This window comes from Lepisosteus oculatus, chromosome 7 (assembly GCF_040954835.1).
Source record: "Lepisosteus oculatus isolate fLepOcu1 chromosome 7, fLepOcu1.hap2, whole genome shotgun sequence".
In the NCBI taxonomy this organism is placed as follows: domain Eukaryota; kingdom Metazoa; phylum Chordata; class Actinopteri; order Semionotiformes; family Lepisosteidae; genus Lepisosteus; species Lepisosteus oculatus.
The window spans coordinates 21,075,182-21,089,298 of record NC_090702.1 but is presented as its reverse complement, the minus strand read 5'-3'; the positions used below and the strand labels follow the sequence as shown (position 1 = coordinate 21,089,298).

The window sequence follows — 14,117 nt, the reverse complement described above, 5'->3', positions numbered from 1 at the left end:
TGTAGTTTGTGGTGCAGGCTCAGTTTTTCTCAATTTTGTTTATTAAATATTGGCAAGTGCAAGTTCTGTTTTTCAAGTTTGATGGGCATTAACAAAAACAGAACAGACTGAGAGCTCTTGAATAAAAGCTGGCTATAAGGTGACTATGCATTTTGAGTCAAACTCAGAGGTGTACATGTTAAATAAATGAAATCAGTTTTGCTTATAATATTAAAGAAATGTGCTTGGGGGAGGGTGTACCACAGAGTTTTTATTTTTATTTGCGGATTGTGTTGTGGAATGCTGTGCTCGAGTATTGGTGGATAGCTGCAGGGGACAATCTAAATTGCTTCCCAAAATAGGCTCTTTAAACTGCTTGTGGTAGGTTTGCTCCATAAAGTAATGGGTAGGAACCACGGGGGGGCGACAGAGGTTGCAAACCTGTTGAAGTCATGTGGCCCATGCAGCTCGTTTGGTTGCTTGTCACTAATTGTTCCAAGGATTTCATTCAATCTGTTTCATGAAGCCGGATTATCAGCTTCAACACATTTTCATGTTCCTCCTTTAATGCAGCGAGGTAGCTGCATACAACTTTTGAGATTGCTTGATTGTTTGTTTGTATGTATGATAAACCTTCATTTCGTCTACCCTCAGGTCTTTCTTTGACCACTCAATGCACAGTGCGCTGCCTCTCGGAATTTACCTGGCCACAAAGTTCTGGATGTACGTGACATGGTTCTTCTGGTTCTGGAATGATATCCTTTTCAATGTAGCTCTCTCTCACCCTTTCCTGCTTATTTTCCATTTGTGAGTCTCCTTAGTAGTTTTAATATTTGACAAATAATTTGTATTCTTAGCAGATGACAAACAAGTCTATTACCTCCAATATAAAATGACAGATGCCTCACTGAGTATCATTGCACTGCTTTTTCTAAGTCTTCAGAATTCAGTTTGTGACTTTTTTGTCTTACATTATTTCCTTTTTGAAATTAATGATACATTAGGACGTTGAGTGTTAAAAACATTTAACCCTAGAAGAATGGGGTGCTTGACCTATTATCACTAGATACATGTTTATTAATCATAAATCAGGATTAAAAAGGAACAAATGTGTTCGAAATTTTGTATCTGTCTTGATGACTATAAATTAACCATCATGATATTATAATACTTTGGAATGATTTGCAAACTTTTTTTTTTTACTTCTTGAAATAGTGTTGTCCTGCACTAATTTATCAAACATGAACCATATGGACCATAGCTACATAGCAATACTATTCTTCACATTCCTTGAATAACAGTTTTGTCTCCACAACCCTTGTTTCGCAGTTTAGTTTTGGTATAATTCACAAAGGAAGTTTGGTTATCTGGTCATATCACATTAAACAATTACCTCATACTTTTGAATGTTATACAAAAAAGATGCTCCTTAGATATACAAAAACTAATCCATTCCTTTCACCTGATCTTTGTTATAGATGTTTTACCATTTTAACAGTGTAGAGACTTTTAGTGTTACATTGTTACCTTTTCCAAAAATCTGTTTTCAGCAAGTTTTTTTTAAATTGTTTTTGATATGTTTTAAGTTGAAGTGACCCATGGCTTTTCTAAGACTATTTGGCTGTGCCTGAAGAACAGCATTGAGCTTTACTGAGTTTGTCAGGTCTATTAAGGTTACTTTCTCTTTCAAAGATAAACTTTTGTGAGGTTCGTTTTTATTGGTTTCTAAAGTGCTTTTGAAGTCAAAAGTGACACCTCCTTGAATCTGCACACCTGTAGTACATGGTATGTCTTATATGAAGTAGAACAGACCGAAGTTGATCATTGTTTCTCCCTAATCTTGGCTCGTGTTTTTGGGATATTCTTCAAAACATTCTTTTTTTAATTTTATTGAAATCCTAACCTTATTAGTTGTGGATCTGCACACCTACAAATAATTCAAACAAATAGAGTGATTTTATCACTGAACATTGTTCCCAGAGTATCATGCATGCTCAGGCTGTATTATTTAAGCCTGAGGATCATAGTCTACTTTTTTAGGGGGGGTGTTGGTGTGATTTGGGTCAGATGTTTCTGAACAATGCTAAACCAGAATTTAAAAAAATGTTTTCTGTTGTATTTAACATGCATGCCCAAAAAGCAAAACTTTATGCTAAGATAAAACACAAGCATTCCAAAAAAATATAAAAATCACTAGCTACTGTACATCTGTTAGTGTAAATTGTTCTGTTAGTGTAAATTGTTTTCTCTGTCACATACTGATTGCTTTTTAAGACTTATATTAATTTGTATGTTGTAATATGAACAATAAAAAAGAATATTACAAGGATGTAACATCTGAACAATAATAGTACTATATACGTATTCAGTACTGATTACTCTATACATTTGTAAAATTCTTATATTACACAAGCCACACATTAGAAGCTGTGTGAGAGATTCATGTCTCTATTCACTGGTAATGAAAAGCAGAAGTATGGCTTCTGAAGAAGCAGTAGAATGGGTGAAAAGACAACTAGGTACTTGGAGTACTGTAATATTTAAAATCATTCTGAACTTTAGGAAACCAGTTACTGTTTGAGGTATGTATTTGTTGAATATCTCATTAGTAAGATGCAGCGGGGATTTAAATGGTGGTGAATACATACTGGTGATTTCTATTCTGTTTAATTGCTAGATGCCTTTTCTGCTGGATCTCTTGGCATTGTACTTGTTTACACACTTAGAAATGTCTAAATCAAGGAACCAAGAAGTAGTCTTCAGTTGATATACTGCTACGTAATATAAAGTATTCCAGAGCACTATTTATGTAACAAAACTGTTTTTGTTTCTTAAGAGCAATAGTAAATAGAGGGAGGATTGCTAATTGAAACTAAAATGTAGTTGATTGGTCCTGAAAAAACTAGAAGCCTTATTTCATAAGTGAATGTCTGCCCAAGCTTGCCGGGCTCGGGACATCTCAAATCTTCCATATTTGTTATGCAATGCAAATGTGTTAATTAAATACTTGTAAATACCCATTCGAGGCTTATTTAACCAATAAAACCTTTGCTGAAACATTTTTAAGTACTGAAGATTAAGAAAGGCTTTATGATTTTACTGCCCTAAAGATATTGCATTGCTTAACCATGAATATTATTATGTGCACAAGAGATTAACTGTTGCTGGCCAGATCTGTGCTGTGGCCAGGGTTCACATTTATAATATAAGTACAGTGGAAGACAAGATTATGTAATGGATTTACAAAAAAGTAAGGGATTATCATAATAAAATGTGTTTGGGTTTACTGGGTGCATCCTTGACAGTGGGCAGCTGTTGGGTGTGTGATTAGACTTCCTATAGCCTTTTCCCTTCCTTTGGGTTGTAGGTCAAAGACACTTTAGGCAGTACAGGAAGAAAATGTTGCTTTTTTTTTTCTTTGACTTTTGGCTACGGAAAAGTCTGTTATTGTTTGGAAGCAACACCGTGCAATAACCTTAACCCTTCATTGGTATTCATGGGTATTCATCACTTTAATACCCACAAGGCTGCTTCTGTTATGATGCTTCAGTAAAACATAAGAAAACTACTTATAGGTCTGATGAAGGACTAAAGTTTTCATAGTACTTAGCACTCAAATACACATTTTACTTTTTGATTTTTAGTGAAGTCAAAAATCTTGTAGTAAGCCTGGTCTTGTTCTTAAAAATGTTTGATGTAGTGTCTTTGCTGAATTATAGTAGTAATGTTAATGAAGGAAAAAAGTAAAAACATATCAGCACTTACATAACTTTGTTGTCCACGACATCATTCATGTTTTCTGAGATGCCACTTTGATATAAATTTGCAGAAGGTTGTGTTTTGCCAGTGAACAACATTTTAGCAGAGTCGTGCTGATTACAAAATGTTTATAGTCTTACATCTGTGTAAGTGGTAATCTATTTTACTAGATGCACTTGAATAATGTCTTGAGACACAAATATTTATTCTGTCTTTTCACTGTCTGTTAGCCTTTGTATGTAATTGACATTCAGAAATCAAACAAGATACTGTAGTCAATTTGCCATTTACCCTTAATTTCCTGAAATTTAATTTCTGACAGTTTACTAAGATGCACAATTGGAACAACACCGGCACCACCAACAACTTCAGTAATACATTAGTTTCTAACTTGTGCAGTAGTAATGGTAATATTCATCATTTTTTATACAACCATATTTGGAAAATCATATCTCAGAATTCTTCTCAAGAATAAAACAGAAAAATAATAGAAAGACTCCATAAAAATGCAAAAATAGTAGAAGCCAGAATATGAATAATTCCTTACACTTACATGTGTATATAGCTCTTTTTTGGACACTCAACTCAAAGCGCATAACAGGTAATGTGGACTCTCCTTCACCACCACCAATGTGCAGGATCCACCTGGGTGATGCAACGGCAGCCATAGTGCGCCAGAACGCTCACCACATATCAGCTATTAGTGTGCATGAGATGACAGTGATGAAGCCAGTTCATAAATGGGGATTATTAGGAGGCCATGATTGGGAAATATGGCCAAGATAACAGGGTAACACCCCAACTCCTTTCAAGAAACGCCCTAGGATTTTTAATAACCACAGAGAGTTTAAAATTTATGAAAACCAACAGTATTAAGTAGTTAACATTCCTTATATCCTTTGAAAAAAAGTGCAACAACCTAATTACAAAACAGGAGCATGCATTGCCACTGATTGATTGCCATTTAGTTTTAATTCTGCCAAGCAAGCCAGAATCTGGGGGACTGAAGACTGCATGGAAAGATCCCAAAGTGATAGGATTAATATTTTGGATAAAGTTGGTAAAATTGACTCTACTGGGAGCCAAAGCAGCAGGGCAGAAACTAGTTTACTGTGTTCTTAAGATTTTGTTTTACTCTATTTCAAATTTGAGTGGCTGAGTGCTTAACATATTGCATATCAAAGATCCCTTTCGTGACAGATTGGGGTCAAAAATAACATCAAGATTCTCTAGCTTTGCTTTTTAAAATTTTTGCTTTTTTATGGGGCTGACATGTAATAGTGATCAGCATTACATCAGTTTATTGGGATTCAGTTGTAAAAAAGGTGTCTTGTTGAGATATACAGTGCCGTGAAAAAGTATTTGCCCTGATTTCCTCTGCTATTGCATATTTGTCACACTGGATGTTTTCAGATCTTTAGACAAAATCTAATATTAGATGAAGGGAACCTGAATAACACTTTTTTATTATTGTTTCATTTATTTAATGAACAAAGTTATCCAACACCAACTGGCACTGTGTGAAAAAGTAATTGTACCAATTCATCATCCACAGAGATAGAGATATGGCTGAATCTATATCAGGAATTGTTTGGGTATCATTAGCAAAGAAATGAAAGTGGATTATGTACCTAGAAAAAATATGACCTGATGTCAATGTTAAGATAGTTTAGGTACTGAACAAACTCAGCTCTAAGACCTAGTGATTTGACGAACTCATCTTTTGAGGACAGGTGTTATAACCATATTTTTAGGAAATGTCTTTTTTAAAAACTCCCTTTCTGGTAAGGATTTAAGCCAAGAGAGAGCTATCTTGTACCCACAACGACTTCTGTTCTACTTGATGTATGATCAGTAATTGGCTGTTTCTGTACTGTAATGTGTGTGTAGAGATTGTTAGTAGTTAAATTACTACAGTATGTAGTCTATGTACAACAACATGTTATGAACCTTTGCCAAAATAATTAATAAGAATTTGGTCTACTTGGAGAATTGGGATTCAGTTTTTGTTTTCACTGCTTTGGATACATGTTGACAATTGCTAGGTGTGAGCTGTCTGATTTGTTTGATTTTTGTTGTAGTTTCGGAACATTTAGATATTGTATTCCTTTTAAGCCTGTGTTTGAACTTTGAGAAGACATCTTATATTCATCCCAGCATGTCTTTTTGTTTCATAACTAATCTTTTGACATGAAAGATTATTACAAGCCGTGGCAAAAATCATTTTTCTTGTAAATCAGTGTGGACAGAAGGAATTTGGATTTTTTTTTACTTGGCTGCAATGGGGCAGGTTGCAGTTAGGATTTTACTTGATATATCAGCTAGTAAGAATCAGTGTTTTGAAACTTTCAAAACAGACATTTAACATTAGAATATTATCTGTGTGATCTTGGAGATCAACAGACTTTAACTTTTTAAATCTTTATGCTTTTACTAATGTGTTTTAAGTATGTCTTTTGCTGTCCAGTCCATAAATTCCCATTACATGGTGTGATCATAGAATATGTATTGATTTGCTGCAGCAGTTTGGGCTGAAGTTATCAGTCCCTTTCAGGATCCTATCTTTAAGCCATGTATTTTGTTGAAAGTCAAAAACTAATAAACAGCTGCTTTACATCAGCTGTTTGTCTTTCCAAATTGCCCTTCCCCCTATCATTTCTGTAGCCAAAGCTTACATCAGAAATCTGATAATTATTTCTTTTATTTTTTTTTAGCTTAAGCAAGCAGTGCTCTTTGCTGTCCATTTTAATTGTATCACTTTTAAAGTATGTATTGTGTCACTGTGTAAGCCTCACTCACCTATTCTGTTAATATAATTTAACAGGGAGGGTGGTGAAAGAGCATTATTTATTGCAAATAACTGGCTACACAGTACATCAGGTGAAGTGAGAAATCATTTTACTAATTGAATTGAAATGGAAATTTAGAAGATTGCATGAGTCCAGAGTAAAATTTAACCCAGACACAGCTTATTACACCCCTTCTCTTTCAGATACCGCCTTTGTTTTTGTGTCTCCAAAGGATGACACTTCTTACAGAATGGTGTGCCCCGTCACCATGCTGGGGCATTGGTTTGGAAATTCTGGACCTGAAGGAAAAGTGCCACCTACTGGTCCACAAACACCACAGCAGTGGTTTTCATAGAGGTCTTCCATCCCAGTACTGTCCAGACCCAGGTTGTTCATGAAATCTGACAAGAGTAGTCTGCAAGGACTATGTCCATTAACTTGAGCTGTTGGGCAAAAATATTTTAGAATAGTTTCACTATGCACTTTTGTTTCATTGATCTTTGTGTTATCTTAGATTTATGATTCATATGCTATAAAAAGAAATGGACATTGTGGAATTAAAATGGCCCTGGAGTCAGATCACTTATTCCACTCCAACTATGTTTTGTGGCAAAATGACATTTCTCTGAACATGTCTCTTAACATGACTCAGTGCTTAATGTTTCTTGGTAGTACAGCATATCTTGATGTCACCAGCAGACATGAAGTCATATTATACATTGTTATGGGCAGGTTTTGTCTGTCTGGATTATTAGGTCATAATCCAGAGAACCATAACATGTGAACTGACTGCTCTGAACTGAACTCGGGCCAGGGTAAGTTCACAGAGGTAAACTTCATGAGTAAATTCACTTACTCACGGGATGAAACTCAAAATGTTTCATCTTAACGTGTGGGGAAGATTGCTTCTTATTGCTTTTCTTTCTATATATTTAAATAAATAAAAAATGCACTGAAATGCTCTGATTCCTGGAAACATTCTCTTTCTAGTTTTTCAATTCATGCTTGTATTTTTTAAATTGTTTTAAAACCGAATATCTTCCTGAAGTACTGAATTATTTCTTTAACATTGGAACACAAAAATTATACTAGAATTTAGATATTTTAAATGTTAATCTGTGTAAAATAAAATCTTCAGGAAGTATTCTTGTGAAGAATTAAGGTAAAGCACTAAATCGTGGAAGTTGCGTGTAGAAATATTTGTAAAATTAAGAGAGAAAATCAATGGTTAATGCAGTATGAAATAAAATATCTTTAAAATCAAAAGATGTAGTTGTGCCTCAGTCAGCAAAAGGTGCAATAAGTAATTAAAAACATTTTCATATAAACACAAGATGGAGCAAATAAAAAACTGTTAAATTCCCTTTCAGCTGAAGCTTGGTCTGTTTCATCAATTTGTGAAAACAGCAGCATAGTCTCTGCATTGACTGGCTTCCTGTCATTTACAAGGGTCTGTGAAATTTGTCTTTACCCTGTGATATTGTGTTTGGCAAAGAGTAGAAGCTGCAGAAGAAGGGTTTTCCCCTAAGGTATTCTGGAAAAGGCCCAAGTCTCTGTCTTCAGTCCATCATCTAAGAAAACGTGGAATGATTCCTTAATTCCTTGCACATCTTCCTTTTGTTACTATCCATATTCCATTCCTTCTGAACAGCATAGCGCTTTTCTACAATTTTGGAAAATCCTGGAAGTCAGATCCAGGAATAATAAAAGCTACAGAAGAACAGAAGAAAAAGGTAAAATTTAAGATTGTGCTTTTGTGTGTAGGACAAGTGTGATTATTCCATATTGGAGAAAAAGCACTCTAAAGCCCCTTGGATGTTAATTTTTGAAGGATTTTGCTAAACCTTTCTGTTGGAATGTAACTGTTTTCCACTGATCATACTATTCACTGTTCAGTAGGCAGAAACACAGTTTGATACTACACTTTCATTCTTTGACAATTTGACCTTTGACCCTTCACTATGCTTCAAGAACCTCTCATAAGTTGTTGACTTTCTGTCCCAATAGACTGTTTCAGGAGGTAGTTTGTTCTCCTAAACAATATATATACTGTACACAATACAGAAAAATTACAAACAAGTTGGTACTATTTAAACCCGAATAGCATATTGATCCAACTTCAAGATCCTGATAAGTCCTATACGTATTGAGGGAATTCCAGTGTTTATAAAAATAAATATGCATCCATCTTCAGTAGATAAAGTCAACAACCTAATTTAAGTCATATTATCATATGTTTCATAAACATTCTGTTAAAGAATTCTAACATGAATATGGTAGAATGCTCATGTGCTGGAATAACCTTTTGTTAGCTTTCTTTAGAAGCTCCATTGGGATGATGTCTGAATCTTATGTTTTTAAATGTAGTCCTGTCTTGTTCAAGCTGCATTTTAGCCTCACAGTTCAGCCATGCCTATCTGACATCAGTGTCTTGCCTTCTAATTGTGTGGAAGTGCATGATGATGTATTCAGGAAACACTTGGAGATGTTATGTAGAGATTTGCCACATTTCGTCTCGGTGATTAAGGCTTGTCATGATGTCAGACCTGTAGAATTTAATATAGCCCACCAATATAAATAGTGTTTTTCCATCTGAAATCAGTTCTCATCTAAGTGTTCAGTACACAAAAATACAATAATGAAACAGGCTGCAATGTTCAGCAGATATTAATTTGAAACCCTTAGATAACTTGATAAATTTCCAGCTGCTTTCACCTTGCCTGTCTGGACTACATTTCATCAGGATAAGCCCTGCAGTTTGTATTCCTCTGTCTGGTCTCACAGAAAGTAGACATTAGGTTTGGAATATCCGGTGGTTTGCAGAACTATTTAGCAGTTATCCTGCATTTTCCATTTGTGCTTATATTGTAGTTCTTATTAAGTAACTAATAGTTATTTCTGCAGAGCAGAAAGCACAAGCAAATTAGACTAGAGTTCATTCACAACCCCCTCAATTAGCCCTGTTTGATAAGGGACATCTTTTTGTGAAATGTGTTTACATCTGAAGCCAACAAGTTTACAGCTTTTGTTTTTGTTTTTGTTTTTGTTTTTCATTTTAGACAATAGTTGAACTTGCAGAAACAGGCAGTCTGGATCTCAGCATATTCTGCAGTACCTGCTTGGTAAAGATACATTTCTATACATTTAAGTATGTTTTTGGTAATTTAATGTGTTATACTTATTCTTTATTCACAACATAGGGACATGCTTTCTAATATGGCTATTAACTTCATTTTTTAAGTCAATTTGTAATTCTTTTTATTATGCAAAATTAAGATAACTTGAATTGCACCATGTTACTCTTCATACGATTTTTAGCTAAAGCAATATATAAAGGTTTAATTGCATTCAGTCTGTGATAGACTCATCTCTGCTTTACATGTAGATTGTTTAATTCAAGAGAGAAATAATACTGTCTTGCAAACTTTTGTCAGATACGGAAGCCTGTGAGGTCCAAGCATTGTGCGGTGTGTAACCGCTGTATTGCAAAGTTTGATCACCACTGTCCTTGGGTGGGCAACTGTGTGGGTAAGTGATCAGACATTGGAATTCTAGCAAATACCTAATAGTGCCACAGCTGTCTTGTATAATATACAGATCTTTTCTTTTTATGATTTTGCTAATTGCTTTTACTTTTTTTTTAAATGCTCTATTAATCTTAAATTCCCTTTTGAGTATCAGCAAGTAGCTTTATAAAACTAGTAAAGTTAGTTACTGACAATGTTATTGACAGTTGTCTGAGTAGTCTGTTTTACTAAAGATAAAATAGAAAAAGTACTGATTGTACACATTGTACTTATTATTTGAGTATAATAAAATTTATACTCAAAGGGGATTTTAGGGGTAATGGGTCTAAGGATAAGTGAGCCATTTCGCACGTTAACACTTATCCATGTTGCATATTGCAAACTAAGGAGTTGAAGGGGTTTCTCATCTAGATTAAATGTTTTGTGTTATTCTAGATGTAGGAATCGAGACAGGGCAAGTATTTCCTGAGAGTATTGTCCTATACACTCTAGATGCAGGGAACTCCAGTTTTCTTGAAGTTTTTTTTTGTTTGGGCAGGTGTCCTTGGGAATTAGCTTGAAGGAAACAGGAAAGGTGAGGTAGTTTAATCTATTGGTTAGATAACTGAGGGAAGAGGCAGATGGCTGTTGGCTTGAATTCTTTTCTAATTAGATGTCTAAAGACTAGATTCTGGAATTGTCTACCTGTTTTGATGGGGTTTTATTCTTCTTGGAAAATAGGCTACACTACACTCTGGGAACAAGTTTGTTCAGACTATTGTCATTTTAAGGTTCTTCTCAAAGTGTGCTATGGAATGCAGGACATCAGTGTTATATTACATTTTGATTTCAGAATTTAAACTTGAAATTTTCTAAACTCACATTCACATATTCTCTAACTCAAGAAGAACACAGCTGTGGATAATTTGATACCCATATTATTTGCTATAAGCGGTACTTTCTAAGCTTTTAATCTTGCAGATTCAGTTCATATACAGGTTTTCTTCTGAGGTTTTCACTTTATATTATCATATTCAATTTAAACCAGCCTAATAAAGTTTAATTCTTAAAGCCATTCAAGTCATACATACAAGTACTTTTGTCCTAATACTAAGGTTGTGGCCTTTTTATTGTTTACTCTGCCAGTCTGGATTAAATTTTACCACAGTCCTTACCTTTTACAGTGCCCCTTAAATTTTCACTTTTAATTTTATTTTTAAAAAACTGGCTGCTGTTTTTTTTACAAATGTTATTAGAGACTTAGTTTCTTTATACTCCTACATATGAGGTTATGAAAAGGCTCAGAAAGACTTCTGAACGATTCTTGACTTATCTGTCTTCTCTTTATTTAGGAAGTGGAAACCACCGCTACTTCATTGGATATTTATTCTTCCTGCTCTGCATGATCTTCTGGATGATATATGGCTGTATCTGCTGTAAGTGGACTGATAAAATTAGCAGTTCATTTTCCCATGATTGATTATTCACCATATTATGCTGATGGAGCAAACAACATCTAAACTAAAAAAAAATGGTGCTGAGTTATGAGGTGCATATTTCTTCATTTGATGGTAGCTGAGCACCTTTCAAATGCTCTAACAGTTCTGTGGTTGGTGGGGCAATCAACATCGTACATTATCCAATCAAGACAGCATTTCTAAGCTGTTTTTTCCAAAATACCTTTTCTACATTTTCCCTCAGACTGGAGAATTCACTGTGCGACCAGTTACACAAAGGATGGCCTTTGGACATACATCACACAGATCGCCACTTGCTCACCATGGATGTTCTGGATGTTCCTGAACAGCATTTTCCATTTCATGTGGGTGGCTGTGCTCATCATGTGTCAGATGTACCAGGTGAGTCCAGTTCTAAAACTGTGTCCTAAACAGTGCACTTACTTTTCTTTTTGAAAGGAAAGTCCTCTACAGACCTGCAGCAGGATTTTTTAAAGTGGACAAGTTTACTTTTAAATGGATCTTGAGTGTATGTGTCACTACATCACTTATTAGAGGAAGCACACGCATAGATCTTTCAGGTGTTTCATCTCCAGTCCAAAATTTTTAACAGGTGCCTTGGTGTCAAATACCAGAAAAGTTTACTGAAAAGAATTCTTTGTGCAAAAATTTTTTTGCTTTTTAAATGTTTACGACTTTGGCCTTAAATATTGTATTTCTCCAGGGTAGGTTTGTGACATTGGCCTTTGAATCTCAAACAAATGCTGCTCTTCTTACTTTCATGCTTTTAGCATATTCAGAGCTCACTTTTTCGTAAGCCTTTTCACGTCTTTCAGCCACAGTAGTTTACAGTCCTCTTTGTTTGAGAACGTATTACATTCCTGGAAAAATGTTTTAGTCACATTGTTGACATGCTAAGTGATTAAACTCGTTTCCATTAATGTCACCTTGAGTGAGAGGCATCTGGCACTTTATTTATACTTGTGTCTATCTGGATTTTTTCCTCTTTTCTCTTTTTCTAGATTGCCTGCCTAGGTATAACTACAAATGAAAGGATGAATGCTAGAAGATACAAGCACTTTAAGGTCACGACAACATCTATTGAGAGCCCCTTCAAGTGAGTGTCCACCATTTATCAGCAAAATGAGAAAAAACTGTAATTATATTCCCTTACTGGTCTATTAACACTTTCCCCCTTTTTTCTCTGTTCTTTTCTAGCCATGGATGTGTACGAAACATCATAGACTTCTTTGAATACAGGTGCTGTGGTCTGTTTCGTCCTGTTGTTGTAGACTGGACAAAACAGTACACAATAGAGTATGACCAGACAACAGGATCAGGCTATCAGCTGGTGTAGCACCAGTGTTGTCCTCTGAAACCATATCACACTTAGGCTATCTTGGAGTGGTGCCTGATTATTTCCTTAAAACGAGACTGAAATCAGCTTGAACTAGCATGCTGTTGTGGGGCTACACAAGAACAAAGACCAGAACCTCCTCTTTCACCGACGTTTTCTGGACATGGACAGTCTCTTACTGCCAACCGTATGGAGAAGGAGGTGGCAAAGAGTAGGAGATTGATGTGGAAAAAGGGATATGTTCTTTAAATGGGAGTAATTTGCAATACATTTTCATGGCTGTTTTTTTTTCTCTTTATGTATTTTTATTGTTGGGATTTTAACTTATTTTTCTGTTTAAATGATCTTGAAACTTAACCGTTCCATAAAAACACCCTTGGAAAATTAATTTAAAGGAAAATATTTTGTGGGGAAAAAGTCTAAAGTCCTGGAATTTAATGCTCTGGTGATAAAGTGATAAAGGCTTTTCAGATCAAATTAGACTCTTTGAAGTGTTTTTTTCAGATCAAATTAGACTCTTTGAAAGGTTTTTTTTTATTATTGGCTCTGACAGTTTCAGCACTGGCCCCCTTATAAACTGTTTCAAGCAGTTTTTCTGAATCACCATTACTTTAAATTTTTCCAAGGAATTTGGTTAACATGACAAATAAGACTTACAGGTAATCATTTGTCATTTATAAATGTGAATGTTTGTCAAAGCTTACTTTTACTATATCTGGAAAAATTGCCAGTTGGAGGTTTTCCCTATAAATTGATGTTTGTTGGTATTTATTTTTTAAGCTATTTAAGGTGGTAATTGGTTAAAATATGGTACAATTGGAATAGTCTGAGATTTTATGTGATTTTAATGTTTTATTGTGAATGCAAAAAAGTAAAATCAGCCATATCCCTTTTACACTAGGTCTACATGAATCACAAAAGACTGTAAGATATATAAATATTAATTGTATTTATTTAAGAAAAACATTAGAAATGACTACTTTTGCCATATACAACTTGAAACATGTAACAACAACCATTGTCTATTGGTGAGGAACTATCTAATAATGCACTGGGAAAATTTATGGAACTGTTAAAACTAGTTTACAAGAACAGTTCATTCCACATTTCCTTGTCTCAGTTATTTAAGTTATTTTTTAAATGCACTGATTTTCTTTTACTTGTCACTAATGAAATTGGGCTGATTCATTGCTTCCTAAAGAACACTTCCAGGTTTACTGCAAGAAGGCCACTGGCTTGTTATTCTGTAGAACAATTAGCCGCCCATCTT

General features: G+C 34.8%; 1 protein-coding gene across 2 annotated transcripts in view; it reads left to right on the top strand.

The window, feature by feature from the left end:
- The window catches only part of zdhhc17 (zinc finger DHHC-type palmitoyltransferase 17), a 39,337-nt gene extending 26,013 nt beyond the window's left edge, over positions 1-13,324 (top strand). For both annotated transcript variants that reach the window (XM_069192267.1, XM_069192268.1), the window contains exons 10-17: positions 634-736; positions 8,138-8,260; positions 9,587-9,649; positions 9,962-10,055; positions 11,386-11,469; positions 11,735-11,892; positions 12,513-12,607; positions 12,709-13,324. In XM_069192267.1, the coding sequence (XP_069048368.1) occupies positions 634-736; positions 8,138-8,260; positions 9,587-9,649; positions 9,962-10,055; positions 11,386-11,469; positions 11,735-11,892; positions 12,513-12,607; positions 12,709-12,847 (859 nt within the window). In that variant the 3' untranslated portion in view covers positions 12,848-13,324. The remainder of the gene's footprint in view (positions 1-633; positions 737-8,137; positions 8,261-9,586; positions 9,650-9,961; positions 10,056-11,385; positions 11,470-11,734; positions 11,893-12,512; positions 12,608-12,708) is intronic.
- The last annotated feature ends 793 nt before the right edge of the window (positions 13,325-14,117 follow it).